At 38.5% G+C, this 25,792-nt stretch overlaps 1 protein-coding gene across 1 annotated transcript in view; it reads right to left on the bottom strand.

Annotated features, from left to right (window-relative positions):
* The window catches only part of MRPL1 (mitochondrial ribosomal protein L1), a 70,698-nt gene that overhangs the window by 2,014 nt on the left and 42,892 nt on the right, over positions 1–25,792 (bottom strand). Inside the window, exon 7 of the mRNA XM_019962988.2 lies at positions 25,183–25,289. Within this exon, the coding sequence (XP_019818547.2) occupies positions 25,183–25,289 (107 nt within the window). The remainder of the gene's footprint in view (positions 1–25,182; positions 25,290–25,792) is intronic.

The raw sequence follows: 25,792 nt of genomic DNA, 5'->3' as shown, positions 1-25,792 counted from the left end.
AGTAAGACAACAGTACAATTTTTGGTAACTGTATCAGTAGTTACTCCAGACAGTTTTTTCAAATACTCAACTAGTGCAAATTATCTACTAAGGGACTCTATTGTGAAAGAAAAAACTTCCATAGCTCTTTTTTTAGAATGCTACATTTATATGTCTCTACATGTCAAGACTCAATTACCTTTTAGAGCATATTACAGCAAAGTATTTTGAAGTGGTTCCCACTTGTGGTTCCTTGAATTCCAAATTTCCCCAAAGCATATTGTGGGGTAGAATATTCCACCCCAGGAATCAGTGATATTTTTTTCTTAAAGCTGTTGATTATTTTTTTTAGTTTATTTTTTAAAAGAAACTTAAAATATTTAGAAGTTAATGCTTTCAAAAGTCCAAAATGAAATTCCTTGACTACACATTCAGATAATATATATCTCACACAGAGACATTTCCAAGATGCTATAGTAACACTCTCTAACTGTAATAACAATTATCTTCCTACTTAGCAGAAGCTACAGTAAGTCCTATATAGTGAATGAGCCCTATTCATAAAACACCTAACCCAGCATGCATCTTTGGAAAGTCCTTGAGTTTCTCATTCAAAATTCAATGCATGTTATTCTCTTAAATATGCCACTAAAAATCAATTCTGTTACAGTCCTATGTTTAAAGGATTTTGCACTTTTGTCAAATGAATCCAGTTTTTAAAATTCATATAAAACTTGTAATAGCGTAATTGGTAAAAATTACACAGTAAGAATTCAAGATCAAACAAGAATTCTATCTCCCAATGACTCTTGAGATCACTGTGAGAAATGTGGTACATAAGCATATGAAGAATTCCTCCTGAAAAGAAAATTGTTCTCATCATCATCAGACAATATTTATTCAACACGCACTTGGGCATGATACAGTATCAAACCCTAAATGAGAAGGTCTGGACATTATTGGAGGAATTTTCATTTTATGCCAATCCATAAGTGGGAGTTTTGAGAGGGGAAAAAAAAAGCAATGCTTAGTTCTCCTTATTAAATCCATAGACCTTACAGACATTAAATTCCATCAAAGTAAGTAGTTCACTGACAGACAGGGTACCTTACATTTGCTATGGCAGAAAAGAGAAAACAAAACATATAGAGTATCAACATGTATCTTTTCATTCCTCTCTTAATTCTCCACTTTACCTCAAAAGGCCCTTCTTTCTATTAGCAACTAAAGTAACCAACACTGCTCTGGGGAGTTCCTTTAGCCTTTGTAAAGATCTATTGTTCTTTAGCCACTAAGTCGTTTCCCATGGACTGTAGCCCGCAAGGCTCCTCTGTCCATTGCATTTCCCAGGCAAGAATACTGGAGTGGGTTGCCATTTCCTTCTCCCAGGGATCTTCCTGACTCAGGGATCAACTCGCATCTTCTGCTAGGCAGGCAGATTCTTTACCACTGAGCCACCAGGGAAGCCCACAAAGACCTATACCTACCTTAAATTTGGGAAAGTAATAGATACAAGAAAAAGCAAGAGGCCCAATATACCTTCCTTAACAGTTACAAGCTAGACTGCGGGACATTGCATACTACCCTCAGATGTTTGTGACTATTCTTCCTGCAGACCTATACTGCCATTCCTACTGTAAACTAACAACATAGGCTCCAGAAATGCAAAACAGATGCCCTCAATGATTTCATAAACTCTTAAAATACATAAACTGTTTTAAAATACAGCTTGCACGTTTGTCCAAATTTTAGCACCTCTAATCATTAGTACTATCAGTTCAGTTCAGTCACTCAGTCGTGTCCGACTCTTTGCAACCCCATGAATCACAGCACACCAGGCCTCCCTGTCCATCACCAACTCCCAGAGTTCACTCAGACTCAAGTCCATCAAGTCAGTGATGCCATCCAGCCATCTCATCCTCTGTCGTCCCCTTCTCCTCCTGCCTCCAATCCCTCCCAGCATCAGAGTCTTTTCCAATTAGTCAACTCTTCACATGAGGTGGCCAAAGTATTGGAGTTTCAGCTTTAGCATCAGTCCTTCCAAAGAATACCCAGAACTGATCTCCTTTAGAATGGACTGGCTGGATCTCCTTACAGTCCAAGGGACTCCCAAGACTCTTCTCCAACACCACAGTTCAAAAGCATCAATTCTTCGGTCCTCAGCTTTCTTCATAGTCCAACTCTCACATCCATAGATGACTACTGGAAAAACCATACCCTTGACTAGACAGACTTTTGTTGGCAAAGTAATGTCTCTGCTTTTGAATATGCTATCTAGGTTGGTCATAACTTTCCTTCCAAGGAGTAAGCGTCTTTTAATTTCATGGCTGCAATCACCATCTGCAGTGATTTTGGAGCCCAAAAAAATAAAGTCTGACACTGTTTCCCCATCTATTTCCCATGAAGTGATGGGATCAGATGCCATGATCTTCGTTTTCTGAATGTTGAGCTTTAAGCCAACTTTTTCACTCTCCTCTTTCACTTTCATCAAGAGGTTTTTTAGTTCCTCTTCACTTTCTGCCATAAGGGTGGTGTCATCTGCATATCTGAGGTTATTGATATTTCTCCCAGCAATCTTGATTCCAGCTTGTGCTTCATCCAGCCCAGAGTTTCTCATGATGTACTCTGCATAGAAGTTAAATAAGCAGGGTGAGAATATATAGCCTTGAAGGACTCCTTTTCCTATTTGGAACCAGTCTGTTGTTCCATGTCCAGTTCTAACTGTTGCTTCCTGAACTGCATACAGGTTTCTCAAGAGGCAGGTCAGGTGGTCTGGTATTCCCATCTCTTTCAGAATTTTCCACAGTTTATTGTGATCCACACAGTCAAAGGCTTTGGCGTAGTCAATAAAGCAGAAGTAGATGTTTTTCTGGAACTCTCTTCCTTTTTCGATGATCCAGCGGATGTTGGCAATTTGCTCTCTGGTTCCTCTGCCTTTTCTAAAACCAGCTTGAACATCTAGAAATTCACGGTTCATGTATTGCTGAAGCCTGGGTTGGAGAATTTTGAGCATGACTTTACTAGCGTGTGCTGCTGCTAAGTCGCTTCAGTAGTGTCCGACTCTGTGGGACCCCATAGATGGCAGCCCACCAGGCTCCCCCATCCCTGGGATTCTCCAGGCAAGAACACTGGAGTGGGTTGCCATTTCCTTCTCCAATGCATGAAAGTGAAAAGTGAAAGTGAAGTCACTCAGTCGTGTCCGACTTTTAGCGACCCCCTGGACTGCAGCCTACCAGACTCCTCCGTCCATGGGATTTTCCAGGTAAGAGTACTGGAGTGGGGTGCCATTGCCTTCTGTGAGATGAGTGCAATTGTGGGGTAGTTTGAGCATTCTTTGGCATTGTCTTTCTTTGGGAGTGGAATGAAAACTGACCTTTTCCAGTCCTGTGGCCACTGCTGAGTTTTTCAAATTTGCTGGCAAACTGAGTACAGCACTTTCACAGCATCATCTTTCAGGATTTGAAATAGCTCAACTGGAATTCCATCACCTCCACTAGCTTTGTCCGTAGTGATGCTTTCTAAGGTTCACTTGACTTCACATTCCAGGAAGTCTGGCTCTAGGTGAGTGATCACACTATCATGATTATCTTGGTCGTGAAGATCTTTTCTGTACAGCTCTTCTGTGTATTCTTGTCCTTTGTCTTTCATAGTTAGTACTATGTCCTCTACTAAATCTTAAAATAAATTCAGTCACACACCTCACTTTTTATTTTAGATATTGTATAAAATTATGAAAAAGTTGTATGTTTTATGAGCATGCTGCTGCTGCTGCTAAGTTGCTTCAGTCATGTTGGACACTGTGCGACCCCATAGATGGCAGACCACCAGGCTCCCCTGCCCTGTCCTGTGCAACCCCATAGATGGCACCTTACCAGGCTCCCCCATCCCCCAGGCTCTCCAGGCAAGAACACTGGAGTGGGCTGCCATTTCCTTCTCCAACGCATGAAAGTGAAAAGTCAAAGTGAAGTCGCTCAGCTCTTAGCGACCCCATGGACTGTAGCCTACCAGGCTCCTCTGTCCATGGGATTTTCCAGGCAAGAATATTGGAGTGGGGTGCCAGGCTTCTCATTGCACTGACTTCTCTTGTTACAGAACACACGCTCTAGGGTGTGTAGGCTTCAGTAGTCGTGGCACATGGGCTCAGTAGTTGCAGCTCCCAGGCTCTAGAGCACAGACTCAATAGTTGTAGCACATGGGCTTAGCTGCTACATGGCATGTGAGATCTTCCCGGATCAGGACCTGAACCTGGGTCTCCTACACTGGTAGGTGGATTCTTTACCAGTGAGCTATCAGGGAAGTCTCCATTAATGTTTTTAAGAAAAGACTGATTTACTGAATCCTACCTTTTGCTTTTGTCCTTATTATATCAGAAATACCTCACTAAGCACACTAAAGGCTTTCTAAGTGGTTCACTGAGTAAAGAATCTGCCTACAATGCAGGAGACGCAGGTTCTATCCCTGGGTTGGGAAGATCTCCTGGAGGAGAAAATGGCAACCCACTCCAGTATTCTTGCCTGGAGAACACCATAGACAGAGGAGTCTGGCAGGCTACACAGTCCATGAGGACGCAAAGAGCTGGACAGAACTGAGCATGCACTTATCTTCTAAGCACACTAGACAGACAACTTTCCAAAGATGTCAGCGTGGTGGCTCAGTGGATACAGGTAAACTGTATCTCTTTGACTCTCAGATTTTCCTCTTTCCATGCAATTCGTAACTTTTGCTTTCAAGCACTTTCTACCATTATGGGAGAACTAAAAAACTGTGATTCTTAACCACTTTTTGTCCCTTTGAGATACAAATACATGCAGGACAAACTGTAGTCATGAGACTGTCTGAGGCTGTGATTCTTAAAACTTTTTTCGGTTATCAAATCTTGCTCCAGAATAAGGTACTCAGGCACACAAAAATTTTAGCTCATGTTTTTAGGGTCTTCAAAGATTCTTTGATTAAGAGAAAGAGGAGGAGAGGAGAAAAGCTCCTGAGGAAAGGGTCTCAGTTAAAAAGAATCCTTGGGCCACACCTGGAGAACCACCAATGGTGGAAGTCAGCTCAAATACTTTGAAAGACTAAGGACAAGAGTATGGAAAAAGGATTCAACTTAATTGTCTACATTTTACAGGGGACGGACCAAAAAAAGAAAATCAAAGTATGTGCGCACAATTTTTAAACATTCCTGTGTTCCTCCTAGAGTGGCCCGCTTCTGTCACTGTAAATGTTCCAACAGCTTCTAGATGACTGATCATCTCTAACTGGAAACTGCAGAGAGAACTGCTGCTTTGAATAAGCACTTGTTAGAACATCTGACCTTCAAAATCTCTTCCAAGTGCAATGATCTAAGATCATACACAGGGTAGCCTGGCAGTGGTTTTGCAAGTGGACCAACACTCCTAATTCCCTTGACTCCTAAAGGTTTAAACCAAGAAAAGGAAGACAGTCTGTGTACTTCCTACACAACATCAAGGAAAGTGATAGCAGCAGCGGTAGTGGTAGGGGTGATAATAGAAGTAGTAGAAATAGAGCAGCTCTATTTATTGGGTGCTTACTCTAAGCCAACTCTATTCTAAGCACTTATACATTCTCACTTATTTCTCCCAAATATCCTAAATATGGGTCCCATTATCATTTTCCTTTTACAATTAGAAACTGAGACTTAGAAAACTTTGTAACTTATTCAAAAGCACCCAGATGATAAAGAGTGGTCCAGCAGCTATGTGCATGAGCTCTAAAGGCAGAGAAATGTAACTCTGAAACCCACTTCCACCGCTTACTAGCTTGTGACCCTGAGCACAGCTAGAAAGTGATGGTAATCCTTATGAAAACTGAAGTATCAGTTCTCTGGAAAACACAAATGACTTGTTATAAACTAAGGAAAGAAAAAGAGGAAACTAGGTGAAATATTGAAAGGAAAAGAATATGTATTTAAGTGGGAAAAATGCAAATTTTTCTTTCTGCCCAATGAATCCTTTTCTACATTCCCAGCTTTTAACTGTTCACAGCACACAATCTAGCAACATTCACTTGGCCTTCACTCTTTGTTGAGCACTGACTGGGGCTAGGAATGCGAAGATGAGCAAGACACAAATCTTACCATCAAGGAGCTTCCCATGTAGTCACTAGAATCCAACATGACAGGTGCCACTCAAACTAAATGAACCAAGTGCCACAAGGGGAGAAGGAGAAGTGACTGTGACAGGCAAGGCCTCACAAAGGTGACATTCAAATGGAGGCTTAAAGGATGAAGAGTTCTGAAGACAAAGAGGATCTAGGCAGAGGGAGGAGCACACGTTACTGTAAGAACAGGTGGTTCAGGTGACCAGGAGGCGGCTCACTGCTCAGGGCTGGCTGCAAACTCAAATGACTCCAGTGGCCAGAGCTGGTAACATGCACCACTGAAGCAGACTGGGTTTGAGTGCATGTGCAGATATGACCTGCAGGACACAGCCTGTGCAGAGGTGAACAGCACTGCCCCACAGGGAGGAGGCAGTGGCCACCCAGTGCTAACAGAATGTTACACTGAGGTCTCTGGGGCCAGTTTATCAGAACTCTTGACTCATCAAGAGTAACAAGGAATCTGGATTTCTGGGTGATATCATCTAGTTTTTAAATGCTCAATCAGTAAAACAAAACAAGTCTGGGAGCCAAACTCAGCCCATTTGCAACGTCAGACATCAAGTTACATCACTGAAAATAACAGGAAATCCTGAATTTGAACTTGGCATAGTGATTTGAGACTACACTGTAAGAAGATTGGAATCTATAGCTCACGATTTTAGAATGCGTGCGTCCTAAGTTGCCTCCCTTGTGTCTGACTCTGCGACCCCATGGACTGCAGCCCACCAGGCTCCTCCGTCCATGGGATTCTCCGGGCAAGAATACTGGAGTGGGTTGCCTTGCCCTACCTCCTCCAGACCCAGGGATCGAACCTGCATCTCTTATGCCTCCTGCATTGGCAGGTGGGGTCTTTACCACTAGCACCACCTGGGAAGCCCTAAAGATTTTAGACTCTATTCTGCCAACCATGAGAAGTTATTTAATGTTTATAAGTAAACAACTGGTATTTCTGAGCTATGTTTTAGAAAGAATTTTAGAGGAAGGGTGTATAACAGGAGCTGGCAAACTTTTCTCTATAACTGGTCAGAGAGAAAATATTTGGGGCTTTGCAGGCCAAATGGGCTGTCACAAATACTCAATTCTGCTGTTGTGGTGCAAAAGTCATCCTAGAGAATGCATGAACGATGACCACAGCTGTGCTCCAAGGACGTTTAACTTACAGAAACAGCTGGGGAGCTGGGAGGGTCCCACAGGCCACAGTTTGCAGACCCCCGGTGAGGAAGACAGACCAAAGGATGCCTGGGAAAGTAGTGGCTAAAAGAAACCAATCATCTTCACTACAACAGAAATGATTTTTGTTTTGTGTGTTTAACAGAAAGCTTTGTTGAGTGCTGATAGACTTTTAATGTATCCTACAATGCATCTACTTATGCAGATGAGGCAAAAAAAATGTTTTTTTTCAAGCTAAGAATTGAATTGCCATTTAAAATAAAAGTAGGAAAAATGCTCAGCAACTGTTCTGACAACTGCTGCAAATTTTACACACACACTTGAAACAAGATATTGCATGCCGCCTTTCTGAAGTTTGTTCAGGACTGATGACCAGAGTCTACATCTGAAAGCAAAAAAGGCATTTAATGCCCTATATTCTTGGCCTTCCCAGGTGGCACTAGTGGTAAAGAACCCAGCTGCCAATGCAGAAGACATAAGAGACGCAAGTTTGATCCCTCGGTCATGAAGATCTCCTGGAGGAGGGGATGGCAACACACTCCAGTATTATTGCCTGGAAAATCCCATGGACGGAGGAGCCTGGTGGGCTACGGTCTATGGGGTCACCAAGAGTCAAACATGACTTAGCACACACGCTTGCACCCACACTCTATATTCTAAAGAAAGATACCAACAATTAAGGTCATAATATTCTCACCATAATCAACAATCATGCAAAGTAGAAGCAGGCCAAAAGGCAAGGCTCCAAGAAGCTCCTGTGTAGACTAGGGGCACTGCCAGAAGAGGGTACTAGTGGCTGAACAAATACATGCTTGAAGGACATCAAATCAGTAAGAGCTGGTCAGAGGAGTGAAGTGAAGTCGCTCAGTTGTGTCCGACTCTTTGTGACCCCATGGACTGTAGCCTACCAGGCTCCTCCCTCCATGGGATTCTCCAGGCAAGAGTACTGGAGTGGGTTGCCATTTCCTTCTCCAGGGGATCTTCCCGACCCAGGGATCGAACCCAGGTCCCCTGCATTCCAGGCAGATGCTTTAACCTCTGAGCCACCAGGGAAGTCCCCTGGTCAGAGGAGTAGTGACAACCAAAGTGGAGCCACAAACACAAGCAGGTAAGACAGGGCAGTTGCTTCTACTCCCTTTGTTAAGCCTTTACCCCAGAGGAGTTATGCCTGGAACCCATAGTGGAGCGAGGCATTTACAGCTGAATTAAGTCACTGCCACACTCTACAGTCTAGAGCGGAAGAAGGTGTGAATGAAATTTTAATAAGCCCTCCCCGCTTCAGATCATGAGCCATAAAAGCCTGGTTCCAACTTGAACAAGGAAAATCTTTGGATATGAGATCAGAGTTTTGAAATGGATCTCACTGCACTTTTAATTTCTGAATTAGATCACTAGAATTATGCCTGTCACTCACCTCACATGTCTGTGCATAAGACAGAAGCGAAACTGTGCGTGGCATGCTTGGAGTCAGGGAGTGGGGAAGCCTATTTCATGTTTGCACTTCACTAAATTCAAACTTTTCAATAGGTCTGTACATTTACACACAGACGTATTCTGTGCCCACGAGAAACGTGAATATATGTTCATAGGGGTGACGGTTATAATAATAAGTGACACCTAGGTAGAAGGGGACGACAGAGCATGAGATGGCTGGATGGCATCACTGACTCGATGGACATGAGTCTGGGTGAACTCCGGGAGTTGGTGAAGGACAGGGAGGCCTGGCGTGCTGCGATTCATGGGGTGGCAAAGAGTCGGACACGACTGAGCGACTGAACTGAACTGAATGGACTGAGGTCACTTACGGTGACCAGTGGTTAAGAATCTACCTTCCAATGAAGGGGACATGGGTTAGATCCCTGGTCAGAGAACTAAGATCCCACCCGCTGTGGGGCAACTAGGCCCAGGCGCCGCAACTGCTGAGCCCACGCCACAACTGGAGAGAAGCCGACTGGCTGCAACAAGAGAGTCTGTATGCCACAGTGAAGGTGCTGTGTGTGGCAACTATAATATTAGTAAGACCCAGCACACCCAAATAAACAAACAAGTGATGCTGGAAAAAACCTAAACGGCCCAAAAGAAGGACTGAGGTTGAACAAATTATGAGATATCCACGAGATACTACTGTGAAAATAATGCTTTGCAAGAATTGTAATAATTTCAGAAAATATTCAAGATACACTATTTAAGGAAAAGAGAAAATTCAGTATATAGGATAACAGTAATTACATAAACAGGAAATAAACACGTAGCGCCTTGCAAGTCTCCTCCCTTTTCCTGGAGCCCTGATGACACGAATAAGGTTTCTGCTCTGCTACAGACACATACACACAAAATACACGCATAGAGAAAGCGCAATAATGAACAGCACTAAAACGTTACCAATCGCAATTTTAAAATGTTGTCCTCTCGTTTATGCTATTTGGTATCTTTCAAATATTATATACATGTTATCACCTGTTAATTACAAAAAAGAACACTAGCTTTACTTAGCATTTTAAATTATAAAACTAGTCCTTTACAATGGTAAAAAAATGACAAGGCATACTTTATCTCTTCGTGCTTCCTTGAAACAAAATAAAATCCATTCCCACTGTTGGTACTGAGGGACACCCCCCTCCCACCCTGAGGCTTATATATACTGATAATTATATTTAATTGAAAGGCAGTAAAATCGACCTTTTCAGGGTGTACAGTTCTATCAATTTTAACTCATGCAAACATCTGAGCAGCCACCATCACAATACTACACACAGAACCAAAAACCCTCCCTCCCGTGACCTCCCTTAGTCATTCCTGATTCCTGGCAACTAGTGACTTGTCACGATGGCTTCGTTTTTTCTAAAAGATCATACAGATGGAACAACATGTAACCTTTCTCTCCTCCAAAATTTAAAAAACTGTGGTAAAATATACATAAAAGTTACCCTTTTAACCATTCTGAAGTGTATGGTTCGGTGGCATTAAGCACCTTCACGTTGTTGTACGGCTCTGACCATCTCACCTCCAGCACTTGTTCCATCTTCCGCATCTAAAACTCTGTATCCATTAAACACTAACTTCCAATTCCCTTCAACCCTAAGCCCGTGGCAACCACCATTCTGTTCTCTGTTTCTATGAATTTAACTGCTCTAAGCAGCTCATGTAATATTTGAAATCATATATTTGCCCTTTTGTGACTGGCTTATTTCATTTAGCATAATGTCTCCAAGTTTCATCCATGTTGTAGCAAGTATCAGCATTTCCTCCCTTTTTAAGGCTGAATAATATTCTATTGTATGTACATACACCTTCTGTTCATCCATCCATTCTTTGACGCTTGTGAACCATGCTGCTATGAATATACATATATCTATCTATGTCTCCGCTTTCAGTTCTTTGAGGTATATATCTGTAAGTGGAACTGATGGATCTTATGGTAAGTATGTTTTATTTTTTGAGGAACTACCATACCATCTTCCACAGCACCTACACCACTTCACATCCCCACCAGCACTGCACCAGGCTTCCAACTTCTCCATATTCTCACCAGCACTAATCTCTGCTTTTCTGATAACAGCGATTTCAACAGGCATAATGCAGTATCTCCTTTTGATTTTAATTTGCATTTTCTTGATTCTAATGATGCTGAGTATCTTTTCATGTGTTTACTGGCCATTTGTGCATCTTATTTGGAGAACTGAAAAAAGTGAAAGTGTTGGTTGTTCAGTTGTGTCCAACTCTTTGCAACCCCATGGATTATAGCCCGCCAGGCTCCTCTGTTCATGGAATTCTCCAGGTAAGAATACTGGAGTGGGTAGCCATTCCCTTCTCCAGGGGATCTTCCAAACCCATGTATTCAAATCCTTTGCTCATTTTATTTGTCTTTTTATTATTGAGGTATAAGAGTACTTTATATTTTAGCTATGCTTATCAGATATATATATATATACACACACACACACATATATACACACATACATATATACACACATACACACGCACATATAGTTTGCAGATACTTTCTACCATTCAGTGGGTTGCCATCTCATTCTGTCAATAGTATCCTTTGATGCACAAGAGTCTTACGTATTTGATAAAATACAATTTATCTCTTTTGTTGCCTGTGCTTTTGGTGTCAGTATGTTACTTTCTGAGACTACTTTCAATCAGGTTACAGTATGCAACCTTTTAAGAAAATGTCCTAAATTATTGTGCCTATCAATAGTTCACACGTTCTTTTAAATCACTGAGTAGTATTCCATTACACAGATATATCGGAGGGTTTTTTTTAAAAGCCATTCATGTATGGAAGGATAACTGGATTTTTTCCATCTTTTGATAATTATCAATACAATTCCTACAAATATTTGTGTGGATATCTATTTGTGTGAATGTTATGTTTTGATTTCACCATAAATGTTTCAACTCTATGGGAATGGAATTGGTGGACCTTACAGTAAATAAAAAGCCTCTTGATGAAAGTGAAAGAGGAGAGTGAAAAAGTTGGCTTAAAGCTCAACATTTAGAAAACTAAGATCATGGCATCTGATCCCATCACTTCATGGGAAATAGATGGGGAAACAGTGGAAACAGTGTCAGACTTTATTTTTCTGGGCTCCAAAATCACTACAGATGGTGACTGCAGCCATGAAATTAAAAGACGCTTACTCCTTGGAAGGAAAGTTACAACCAACCTAGATAGCACATTCAAAAGCAGAGACATTACTTTGCCAACAAAGGTCCATCTAGTCAAGGCTATGGTTTTTCCAGTAGTCATGTATGGATGTGAGAGTTGGACTGTGAAGAAAGCTGAGCATCGAAGAATTGATGCTTTTGGACTGTGGTGTTGGAGAAGACTCTTGGGAGTCCCTTGGACTGCAAGGAGATCCAACCAGTCCATTCTAAAGGAGATCAGTCCTGGGTGTTCTTTGGAAGGACTAATGCTAAAGCTGAAACTCCAATCCTTGGCCACCTCATGTGAAAAGTTGACTAATTGGAAAAGACTCTGATGCTGGGAGGGATTGGAGGCAGGAGGAAAAGGGGATGACAGAGGATGAGATGGCTGGATGGCATCACCAACTCAATGGACGTGAGTGAGTGAACTCTGGGAGTTGGTGATGGACAGGGAAGCCTGGCGTGCTGCGATTCATGGAGTCGCAAAGAGTCGGACATGACTGAGCGACTGAAATGAACTTAACAGTAAATATATGTTTAGCTTTACAAGTTACTATCAAACTGTTTCTAAAGTGGCTTATCACTGGTTTTTGAAATAAAGCTAACAAAAGAAAGCTGTGTGTGCAGTATACTGACAACTACTTAGCAAGGAACGGGTTTGCAAACAAAGGAAAGCAAGTCAGTGCCCTCCCCTACTCCACGTTATGTCACATTTATACTTTTTATCACGGGTTTTCCTGTTGATCAGTGATCACTACGTTGTTGAGTCAATGCTGTTTCTCTCAAATGGTATGGTTTTCCTTATGGTATTATTCATATGTGATGGAAGGGGAGAGTGACACTTTCAATTCCCGAAAGTTCTGAGAAATTAGCATCTGATTTCACGACAGTATTGCTAAGAAAAGTAGAAATGATAATAAACTCTTTTTAATTCTAATATTCCCACTGGTAAGAACACTGATAAAAATCCAACCAAAGGCTGTAACCTAGAATACTACAAAGACTATTCATCCCAGTTAAATAAATACACATCTCTCACATGAAGCACTGGGTATCACAATGAAGCGCTAGTACATTGACATACACTGGGCCCTGAATAGATACTATATTCTCTTTCTTAACTCCATACTCTTGGATTTACTGCCAATCTACTTCCTTTTTTTTAATGAGAACTAAAAAGTACAGAATTTGACTTGTATTTTCTACAGCCTATTTTCCACTTTTAAATTTGTCTGTGACACAGTATACTGCAGTATACCAAAAATAATGCAACCAAAGAAAAGTTAATCATCAACTAGAAGAAATGGAGGAGGAGGAGGAGGGGAAGTGGCAGTGAGCATGTGCCAATGAGCTGCTGCCTTGTATCCAACTACTGTTTGTATCTGATTGTTTTCAGCAATACTCCTTGCTTGCAGCTTTCTCAACTTGAGGATCTAGGGCCTTCAAAATAAGCCTTCATTTTCCATGTGCTATACTATTCACATCTTGTTTAAACTGAACTCCAACACACTCACTTCTCCTGTTCTAACATGTTTGCTAAATCTGAAGGCTCTGATTTCAACACAAGATTTTACTATGTTTATATTCCCTACCCCTGAACTTGTTTATTTTTGTTACCATATACATCATCTTTCATCAGCTGCCAAGTTGACAATATTCTTGCCACAAAACAATTCACTATTACACAAGCAAAATACAGTGATACACACCTAGAAAGGGACCATGTCTACAACTTTAAAAAGGAGGAAAAAAGCACATCAAAGACAGGGCCTTTATATTAAGTATGTCAAAGATCCAAGTATATCTGAAGCCCAGACAAGAAACACTAGTTCAATCAGGTCTTGGCATGATTTAGTATAAACAAAAATCTGAGCTGTCCTATCCTGTTTTGTTTTTTTTTTTCTCCTGTTACGAAAACGTTTTGTTTGCTAATAGCATTATTTACAAGTTCTCAAAATCTGTATATTTTGTTGTTGTTCATTTCTTAAGTTGTGTCTGATTCTTTGAGATGCCATGGACTGTAGCATGCCAGGCTCCTCTGTCCCCACGACCTCCTGGGTTTGCTCAAATTTCACATCCATTGAGTTGGTGATGTTATCTAACCTCTCATCCTGGATATTCACGTAACTGTAAAAGGGCTACAGCTGTTCTTCCTTTAATGCTATGATAACCATTCATGTCAAAGCTAGGCTATTATGTTTAAAAGATGTTCTTCAAAATTTCAATTATATTTAATGGAGTTTTTAGAACCCTTCCTCAATCCAAATTACTTTTAAGAGTTTATGTTCTAGTTTCATATTAATAAATTAAAAGAATTAGCAATAGCTTCCAAATTAAAATACAACAAGTAGCATATATATTTTGAAAATACACTGTTTCTTTAGAATACTTTACTCTTTTATTTACTTAAGCAGATTTCATAGGATACTAATAGGAATCTGTCTGGGGATAGAAGAAAATAAATAGGTAGAGTAGGACTCCACTCATTCCCAGGAGGAATCAATGTTTCATAATAAATGTACTGATGCCACTAATTTGGAATTAGTAATAATTCAAAGACTGTCAAATATATTTTAAAATATATTTCAAAAGTTTTATGATGTAATGAATGAATAATGTGAATAAAGATTACAGAAAAATATTTAAACATCTTTAGAGAAGAAACATTTATATTAAAAACATTGTTTAATATAAACAACTGATTTGTTAGTTACAGGCGGCACTAGTGGTAAAGACTCCTCCTGCCAATGCAGGATATACAAGACACGTGGGTTCAATCCCTGGATGGGAAAGATCCCCTGGGATAGGAAAATGGCAACCCACTCCAGTATACTTGCCTGGAAAATTCCATGGACAGAGGAGCCTGGTGGACTACAGTCAAAGCAGCCACAGACAGTCAGACACGACAGGGCAACTAAGCACAAGTAGCTGAGGCTGCATCTATCAAGCAACATTTTTTGATTAGATATTCAATGTTATCATATTAGTAAGTTGCACATCACTGAAAAACTATTCTGTGGTATTCACTTTCAAGTAATTCTTATTAATCTTCCCACAAACTTATTTCTCTTTCCATGTCTTTCCAATCTGCAGGTGAATGAACAAGGAGGAAGGGAAAAGTAGAAAAGAAAAAAAAAGCAATAGGGAACAAGAAAATAGAAAAGAAAAACCAGAGAGCTATTAAAAGAAGGAAAAAATAAAAGGACAGAGAAAGAGGGAGGAGGGTAGAAGGTAGGGAAAAGGGAGCCTGAAAACAAACTACATTAAAAAGAAAAAGCCTACAAATAAATCATGTCAAATAATCATCAAAGTACCAAAGATGAACAATTACCTCTTCATCCAGAGATTGAAAGAGTAAAACTACCATGAATGTCCAAGTGGGAAGAAAAAAGCTACAAAACTGCTCAAAAGCCTAATTATGATGATTATTCTTAAATTAAGCCTCATCTAAACTCCATGGGGTCACAAAGAGTCGCAAATGATTCCGCACCTAAGCAACAATCTCCTGCCTAGGCTGGCGGCCAGGATTCTGGGAGCCAGGTAAGGGGAGAGTAGAGGGTGGAGTGAAGGGAAGAGGAGAGGGTGGGGAGGACGGGAGGGTTTCTCAATATTTCATATACATAGATTCACTTAATCTCCCTGTTTTCAATTTTCTCAACTCCTGATCTCTCCCAGTCAGAGACCTTTGTTTTCACCTTTCCTGCCACCTACTAGCATGGGAAACGGCAGTTACTCAGGGTTAGGAAATATATAAAAATCTTCAATAATTTTCAGCTAAACCTATTTCAGAGGGTTCTTGCTCCATCCCCACACACAGCATTAACACTCAGTCCCTGTGGTATCCAGAGCCAGATCCTAGCCTTTTTAAAAATCCTGAAATTTATTTCTTTGGCTTTCTCCATTGCTGACTTAAGATTTGACATTTCCTAATCAGTTACCACTGTGGTATTCATTCCATCTTTACTTGGAAGCCTCAGAGCACATGTTATTTTCAAGTGTCCATGTGATACTTTGGAAAAGAATATTAATATTATACTACAGGCCACAATGAAAGTCCTGAGAAATTTTTTAAAAGTAGAAACTAAGAAAAGGATACATTCTTCAACCATTAAGGCAGTTAAATCAGAACATACTAAAAATCTAAGCAAGTCAAAAAAGGTTCCAAAAGTTTAAAATATTCTCCCAAATAAGAATAAAAACTACTAAGAAAATAATGACAAAAAAACTAAATATCAAACTTGTAATTAGAGGCAAATTACACTTTCAGTATTAAAAAAAACAAAACTCACAAATCTTATATAAAACTTAGAAAGTCAGAAAACGAACAACAAAGCAAATCTCAAGATAATAAAAAGAGCAAATTGATAATTTATAGATAGAAAAAAATAGCAATAGATTCTAAAAACTATACTAAAAAAAGTTCTTTAAAAAACATATTTGAGATAGCACTGGAAACTATATTCAATACACTGTGATAAACCATAATGGAAAGAATATGAAAAAGTGTATATACATGTATAATTCAATCACTTTGCTATATAGTAGAAATTAACACATAAATCAACTATACTTTAGTATCTTAGGTTATGAACATTAAAATATTTAGGGGTGAAATATTATAATTTCTGCAACTTAATTTTAAGTGATTCAGAAAATATAAAAGAATATCTACTACTTTAAACAAACTACGTATACTAGTTGTTCTAAGCAAATATGACAAAAATCAGTGAATCCAGGTGATGAGTATATAGGTGTTGGTTATAATTTCAACTTTCCATTCATTCAAAATTTTTCAAAATAAACTGAAGAAAAAGATGTGCAGATGTGGAGGGTATTTACAAACAAGAGCTTAAGCTATTTCAAATAAGAGCTTAAATAAGCTTTATTAAGCAATAAATTTCAAGAAAATCTGTAATATTTCATTATTTTCTTACCTGAAATGTTATGAATGTGATTTAATTTCTCTTTACAGTTTTCTCTTCTAAAGAGATATGAACCCAAGGAGCCCCCAATGCTCTAAGATAAAATGAAGATAAACCATCAAGATTCCTGATTTTATGGTGTTTTTAAAAATACTGCAGTGAAAAGTCATTTTAAAAAGCTTGTATGTACATGGATACTTGAAAAGAATTACTTTGAAGTGAAAAATGAAAACGGCAAAAGGTGACTGAAATCATAGCAGGTCATCACGAAACATTCTTTTGAAAGCTAAACACTTTTTATAAATCATCGGAAATCCCATGAAGTTACTGTGCTAACACCAAAGCATTTAAAGGGGCCAAAGCTCCAAAACATAACCTGAAACTGAGTAGATTTTAGAGTACACTGCACCCTTTGAAAGGTCCATCGCGCATTGTATCACAAATCTACATTTTTATTCTGAAACTTCATCTAACTTTATTAATCCTGGATGATTTCTAGGTTACACTTGATTTGAAAATCAAAGTCTAAAATGGATGAAAACTACAGTAATGATTTCTACATATGTGAGATTCTACTAAACTGGATTCAGACATAAAAGTCAGCTAGTTGCTACTTGAAAACATACACAGAAACATGGGTCAGATTTTATAGGCTCTTTCAGGTGTGGACGTAATAGGCCACAGGAGTCATAATTTATTACAGTATGAAGTACTATGAGAGGTTAAATAACCAATTATGCACACTCCACGCTTTCCATTAAACTACAGTTCATGTCTTTTCCTCTTGATAAATGCCCCTAGTACAAGTCCTAATGTGCCATATTTTACGGCTCGAGAATTTTTTTTCCTAGTGAAAAGTTCTATCTTTGATCTCCATCAGTCTCAGCAAATGAAACCTAACTACAACACTACCACATATGATTTTGAAATATGTGAAGAAGTCAACATTAACAAAAGTGAAGGAAGGCAGACAGACAGAGAACATTTCAGTTTTTGACAAATATAAAGACACTATGCGTGCCTCTGTAAAATGGGAAAGTCAATAGTAACAAAAAATTAGAAAGAACTTTTACCTTATCATAAAGGACACGTTAAGAACACCAATCAACAATGGGACTGGCTTACTGGGAAAGTAGGCTGGAGGCCAAGATTCTTAAATCAAACAAGCAATCTATCAGAGAAAAAACAAAACATATTTCTGACAGCCTCACAGCTAACATAAAATGGATTTGTGGTATGTTATAAAATACTAACAGACACCCTTTGAAAATTACTTTAAAGTCTTTATTCTGGCAGGTTTAGGCTACAGAATCTGGACATATATAGTATCTGGACACTGTTTAGTTTTTCTGTGTAATGTCAAAAAATACACCTGACTAAACATGCCTATAATGAATAGAGGACAACACTCTTAATTCTGACTCTCATTTTGTGAAACCTCAGGAATTAAAATTTTTACTTTCAATATTACTGACAAGGATTGTTTGAAAAGTTTAGTTTAAGTTAAATTTTTATAAATTATTGATTCACTACATATAATATATATTGACGCTTCTGAACTGTGGTGTTGGAGAAGACTCTTGAGAGTCCCTTGGACTGCAAGATCAAACCAGTCAATCCTAAATAAAATCAACCCTGAATACTCATTAGAAGGACTGAGGCTGAAGCTGAAGCTCCAATACTTTGGCCACCTGATCCAAAGGGCTGACTCATTAGAAAAGACCGTGATGCTAGGAAAGATTGAAGGCAGGAGGAGAAGGGGACAACAGAGGATGAGATGGCTGGATGGCATCACCAACTTGACGGACACGAGTTTGAGCAAGCTCTGGGAGTTGGTGATGGATAGGGAAGACTGGCGTGCTGCAGTGCATGGGATCACAAAGAGTCGGATACAACTGAGCATCTTAGCACACACACACGCACAAAACTGTTAAAGATCATTCTTAGGTCACGGGTCTGTTAAAAAAACAGCCACAATTGGATTTGGTCCATGGGCCATATGTAGTTTGTGAACTCTGCTCTGGATAGCCTCCTTTTATCCAAAACGAAGCGGACCCCTAACGGGCATGTAATGCTGTCAGTGCCCTTTCATCCATTCGTTCATTCTAAAGCCAATCCTTGTATCACACGAAGGAATAACAACAAAACAACAAAAAAAATAAACCTCTAGTATTTCCAACTATACAATGACATCACCTGTGGAAATCTCAGACTTTTAAGGAAGATATATTACTGTGCTTTGGGTTTTCAAAGATTTTCTGTTAAAGTCTGTTACCTCTGATAATTATAATAATAAATATTTTTATGGAATAGTTATATTAGATACAATCACAGACAGATTTTTTACTCCCTTTTAAATCTTTATTGAGGTATACTTGATAACTTTATAGAGACATATTTTGCATATTATATTATTCACCATTTTCTAAATCATAATTCAATGACTTTGTAAATAATTTTTTCTACCAACACCATAAGTCAGTTTTCAAACTAACGATCTCTGAAGCGCATTTACTGTTAATGCCTGTTTTGCCCACCCCTTCGCCTCAGGCAACCACTAATCTTTTTGTCTTTACAGTTTCACCCCTTTTTTTGGACATCTCACATAAATGTGGTTTCTGCATCTGCTTTTTTCCACTAAGCATGTTTTTGATGTTCATCCACATCATGGTTATGTATCCATAGTTTGTTCCTTCTAACTGCTAAACAGTATTCCAAGAGATATGCTACACACTCTTAAAGTGTCAATCTAACAAGTTTTGACATACATATACACTTATCTGGTGGCTCAGATGGTAAAGAATCTGCCCACAATGCAGGAAACCTGGGTTTGATTTCCAGGTTGGTAAAATCCCCTAGAAAAAAAGAAAGCGTACCTACTCCTTTATTCTTACCTGGAGAATTTCATGGGCAGAGGAGACTGGCAGGCTACAGTCCATGGGGTCATAAAGAGTAGGACACGACTGAGCATCTAACACTTTCACATACTCCTGAAACCATCACCAGTCAGGATAACAGTCATGTCAATCATGTCCCCAATTCCTTGTGTTCCTTTGTCATCCCTCATTCCCACCCCATCCCAGCCACCTTGTCCCTAAAGCAACTCCCAGGCTGCCTTCTGTTACTACATATCACTTTGTATTTGTCAGAATTTTATATAAATGGAATCCTACAGTATGTACTTTTGTATGCCCTTTTCATTCAGCACAATATTTTAAACATTCATTCATGTTAGAGCATGTATCAATGTTTCTTTTTATTATGAAAGAAAATTCAATTGTATAGAATAACAAAGTTTGTTTATACATTTACCTGTCGATGGACATGTGATATGTTTCCTGGGTTTTGGCTATTACAAATAAATCTGATACAAGCATCTGTTTATAAATCTTTGCATCTAAGCATATGCTTTCATTTCTCCTGAGCAAATATCTAAATGTGAAGTGCTGGGATCATATAGTAGGTGGATTAAACTTGTTAAACTACAGAACAGTTTGCCAAACGGATTTCACCATTTACATCCCCACAGCAACATATGAGCATTCCAGTCACTCCATATCCTCACCAACATTGGTATGATCAGTTTTTTAAATTTTAGACATTCTAGTAGATGTGCAGTTGTATCTCATTGTGATTTTAATTTATATTTCCATAATGACTAATAATGCTGAGCATATTTCAATGTTTGTCATTTATCTGCCGTGTGTTTGTTATACTTTTATGAGGTATTCCAAATCTTCTTACTTTTAAAACTAGACTGTTTAATTGTTGAGTTTTAAGAGTTCTTTATATATTGTGGATTTATCAGAGAGATGATTTGCAAGTATTTTATCCCAATCTGTGCTTTATTTTTTCATTCTCTTAATAGCTTTTTTAAAGAGAAAAAGCTTTTAATTTTTAAAAAGTATGAATTACCAATTTGTTATTTTTGTGGATCATGCTTTTGGTTTATATCTGAGACATTATTCCCTAATCCAACTTTTTCTTCTAGAAGTTTTATAATTTTAAACTTTATATTTAGGTCTTTGATACATTTTGAGGTAATTAAGTATGGTATGAAGTATGGATCAAAGTTCATTTTATCTCATATAGATATCTAATTGTTCCAGTGCCATTTGTTGAAAAGTCTACTGCTTTGCCATTAAAAATGCTTCTGCACATTATTTTAAATCAGTTGTCCATACGTGTTTTATACTTTTTTTTCTTCTCTCTATTCCACTGATTGTTTTGTTTCTTGACATCAATATCACATTGTCTAAATTACTGTAGCTTTTTAAATCTTGAAGTCAGATAGATCTCCATCCAACTTTGTTCTTTGTCAAGGCTATTTTGACTCCTCTAAGTCCTTTGTAGTTCCACGTGAATTTTAGAATCATGTCAATTCTACAAAAAATTTTAATGGGATTTTGATCCATACAGTCTATACATTACTTTAGGGACAATTGACATCTTCACAATATTAAGTTTATTGATCCATGAAGACGGTTCATCTTATCATTTACTTAGATCTATTTAATTTCTCTTGATGATGTTTTGAAGTTTCCAGTGTATGGAGTTTTATCTTTTGTCAGATTTATCCCTAAGTATTTCATACTTATTTAATAATACTTTGACATTCCTTAGTTTTAAATTTTAATTTCCAAACGTTCATTGCTGTTATATAGAAGCAATCTGATTTCTGTATATTAACCTTGTATTCTGAAACTTACTTAACTCACTTCCTTGTTCTAGTAGCTGAATCACGTCATCTTGTGAAAAATGACAGTTTTATTCCTCCTTTCTAATGGGATGTCTTTTTTTTTCTGCCTGAATATACTACCTAGAATCCTGAGATTAACAATGAAAAGAACTGGTGAGAGTGGATATCCGTATCTTGGTCCTGATCTTGGGAGGAAAGCATTCAGCCTTTCATTACTATGTATGATATCAGCTGTTGATTTTTCTTAGATGTTCTACCAGGTTAAAGACATTAACTTGCATTCCTAGTTTGCTGAGACTTTTTAATCAGGAAGGAGTGTTGGATTCTGTCAAATGTTTTCTCTGTATCTACAGAGATGATCACATGACTTGATTTTTAGTTAGTTGAAATCAACCCTGAATAATCATGGGAAGGACTGATCCTGTAGCTGAAGCTCCGATACTTTGGCCACCTGATGCAAAGAGCTGACTCACTGGAAAAGACCCTGATGCTGGGAAAAATTAAGGGCAAGAGGACAAGGGGACGACAGAGGATGAGATGGTTGGATGGCATTACGGACTCAATGAGTTTGAGCAAATTCAGGGAGATAGTGAAGGACAGGGAAAGCCTGGCATGCTGCAGTTCGTGAGGTCGCAAAGAATCGGACAGACTTAGCGACTGAACAACAAACAAATGTGGTAAATTACAGTGATTGTTTAGTATTAAACTAACCTGTATTCCTCAGAAAAGGCAATGGCACCCCACTCCAGTACTCTTGCCTGGAAAATCCCATGGGCGGAGGAGCCTGGTAGGCTGCAGTCCATGGGGTTGCTAAGAGTCAGACATGACTGAGAGACTTCACTTTCTCTTTTCACCTTCATGCATTGGAGAAGGAAACAGCAACCCACTCCAGTGTTCTTGTCTGGAGAATCCTAGGGACGGGGGAGCCTGGTGGGCTGCTGTCTATGGGGTTGCACAGAGTCGGATATGACTGAAGCGACTTAGCAGCAGCAGCAGCAACCTGTATTCCTAAGATAAGCCCTAAGTGATCATGATATGTTATTCTTTTACACGCTGCTAGACTCTATTTGCTAAAGTTTAGCTTATAATTTTAATATTTACATTTATGACATTATGGACTGTCATTTCCTTTGCCTGGTTTTGGTATCAACATAATGCTGACTGCTTTAGGTGTGTGTGTTGGGGCGGGGTGTAATTAAAGTCCCTGTTACTCCATCTTAGCCAGAAGTGCGTGCATGTGTTTGCGTGCTAAGTCACTCAGTCGTGTGTGACTCTTTGCAACCCCCTAGACTGTAGCTCGCCAGGCTCCTCTGTCCATGGTATTCTCCAGGCAAGAACACTGGAGTTGTTGCCATGCCCTCCTCCAGGGGATCTTCCCAACCCAGGGATCAAACCCATGTCTCTTATGTCTCCTATATTGGCAAGCGGGTTCTTTACCACTAGCACCACCTCGGGAAGCCTAGAATTTTTATTTTTATAGTTATTAGGTCATTATCTCATCCATTCCTTCCTAATCTAGAAAGTATATACCAACAACATCATGTTATATATAGGGAAAATAGAGAAAGGGGGGAAACTGAGGCTCATAAAGTTCCATCAGTTCTAACCCAGAACTAAGATTTGAATCCACACCTATGAAACCATTCTTTAAACATCCTACTCTACTATACTATTTCAGTTGTACTCAAAAAGATTCTATTTAAGCACAGATTAATTTATTTTTCATTAAAAAAAGCATTATATCTCTAAAAAACCCAGGTAAGTCTGGTCTGAAGCCCATGTCTCAATCACTGTGGTATTTGTTAAAAAGAATGAATGACATGCCATGGTTTATTATACACTGAGTCAGGATATATACATAAATTATTAACTATTAAATATACTGAAAACATTACTTAAGAAAAAGATAAAACTAGGAACAAAGAGTCTTATAAAGATACTTTACAGACCCAAAAAGTCCAACCAAAAGAGTAACAATAGTTGATAGATACCATTCTAAAGTTTTTAATCTTCAAAACTATACTATGAAATAGATATTACTATATAAATTTTATAGATGAGGAAGTTTGAGATATAAGAAACTTGTTTAGGAGGGGCAATATAGGAGTAAGGGGTTAAAGAGATATAAACTACTATGTATAAAATAAGCTACAAGGATATATTGTACAACATGGGAAATATAGACAATATTTTATAAAAATATAAATGGAGTATAACCTCTAAAATATGTGAGTCACTATATTGGACACCTGTAACAAATAATATTATATATCAACCACACTTCAATTTAAAAAATTGAAAAACAGGAAAGAAATTTGTCCGAAACCTGCCATCCTTTAAGTAGCAGAACAGGTAGTCAAGCTATGTCTCTACAACTCCAGAATATGATCTTAAAATTTGTATTTGGTTTTCTGCTTGTGTTTCATATTACAATGTTGTCATCCCTGAGAAAGAAGATGCACAGCCAAGGGCCTTTCGGGAACAAGAAAATTCCAACATCAGATTCCAGTAGAGCTAGTGCCAAATGAATTAGAGCTAAGCTTTGATGATAATGGAGGTGATAAGAGGTTTCCCAATCCCTGACTGGAATAAACTTGTTGCCCCCTTTCTGCACCAAGTTTTCCTTCCATAAAATTAGCGAAGGGCCCTTTATATATTTTTGATGATCTGCAATACGCTCAGCTCATGACCTTGGACTTCTAGCTGTTGGCTTTAATGTAGAATTGCTCTCAGGAGTAGCATGGGAGGAGGAATAACAGCTCTTCAAGTAATTCCAGTTATGAGGCAAGATGGTGTAAGGCTAAAGAGCCTGGACTCTTGAGACTCCTGAGGTTCAAATACCTAGTATGCCTCATACTAGCTGTGAGACATTAGAAAAATTACTTAATCTCTTTGGGCTTCTATCCCTGCATCTATAAAACAGAGATGGTAATTCACCTCTCATAGGGTTCAGGATTAAAAGAACATATGAAAAGCGTTTAGAATAGTGCCTGGCACTTGGTTAACATCGTGTAAATTTGGCTAACAATATTATTATAGTTATTGCATAGGAAAAAAATTACATACATTAAATAGGTATGTTAGAAATTCTGTAGTATTAAAAAATACTACCAAAAACTATGTTTCAAAACACAGTCCTCTATAAATCTGACTTATCTATATTAATGTCTCAAAAATGATTTTGGAAATTAATTTCAGCATCTTCTGTAAGTGGGCAGTTTTTAAAACATAAGCAGGGATAATCAGAAACAATTTATTAAAATCAAATTACTCAATTCCCTTAAGGTAGTATTAAATATTTACTACAGACTCAGCATTATGCAATATCCTATAAGGTATATATAAGATCTAGACCCAGCTCCCAAAACGCTTAAAATATTAGAGAGCAAAAATAACACAGAGTTGACAAATAAGGCAAAGTATAAGAAAATGTCAGAGAGTAGCACGTAACTCTAGAAAAGGACTTCTACAGCACCATTAAAATGTATGAATTCAACCCACAAAAAAAATATATATATATTTAGTGCCACTCCTAATGTCAGTGACAAGGACAAGTTCAAAGGACTGATATGTTATAAATTATTAATGAATCACTTCAATAAAAAAGAAAGGGGTTACTGAATAATATTCACTATAACTTACTGTTGCTATTTTCGTCTCCAGAAAGTTCTCCCTTTCTTCATCTACCTTAATTTCAAGTCCAGTTTTAAATAATTCAAGCATTTTGGGGATGTCCCGGCCAACGGAATCTGGTTAGAAAAACAAGAAATCCAAAGTTATCACTATATCTATACAAGTAGCAAAAATTACTAAATAAGAGAAACATTCAATCCAAGTTAAGATATAAAAAATGATTTGTGGCAAACAGACTTTATGGTGACCCATATCCTGGTGTTCATGCCCTTGTGTGATACCCTCCCACTTGAGTGTGGATGAGACCTGCAACATGCTTCTAGGCAAGAGACATGATGATTATGCATAACTGATTACATGACATAAAAATGCAATGCTTATCTTGAAGGAGTCTCTCTCCCTACTGGCTCTGAAGAAGCAAGATCCAATGTTGTCGGGGGCATATGGAGAGAGCCATGAGCCAAGAAACTGAGACCCTCAGTCCAGAAACCTGCAAGGAACTGGATTCTGCCAAAAAGCCATATGAATCTGGAAGCAAATCTTCCTCAGTCAAGCCTCAGACAAAACCATGGCTCCAGCTGATACCCCGACTGGAGCTCTGAGACACTGAAGCAGAAAA

This window comes from Bos indicus, chromosome 6, assembly GCF_029378745.1.
Source record: "Bos indicus isolate NIAB-ARS_2022 breed Sahiwal x Tharparkar chromosome 6, NIAB-ARS_B.indTharparkar_mat_pri_1.0, whole genome shotgun sequence".
Classification (NCBI taxonomy): Eukaryota; Metazoa; Chordata; class Mammalia; order Artiodactyla; family Bovidae; genus Bos; species Bos indicus.
This window is presented reverse-complemented; position numbering and strand designations above follow the sequence as displayed.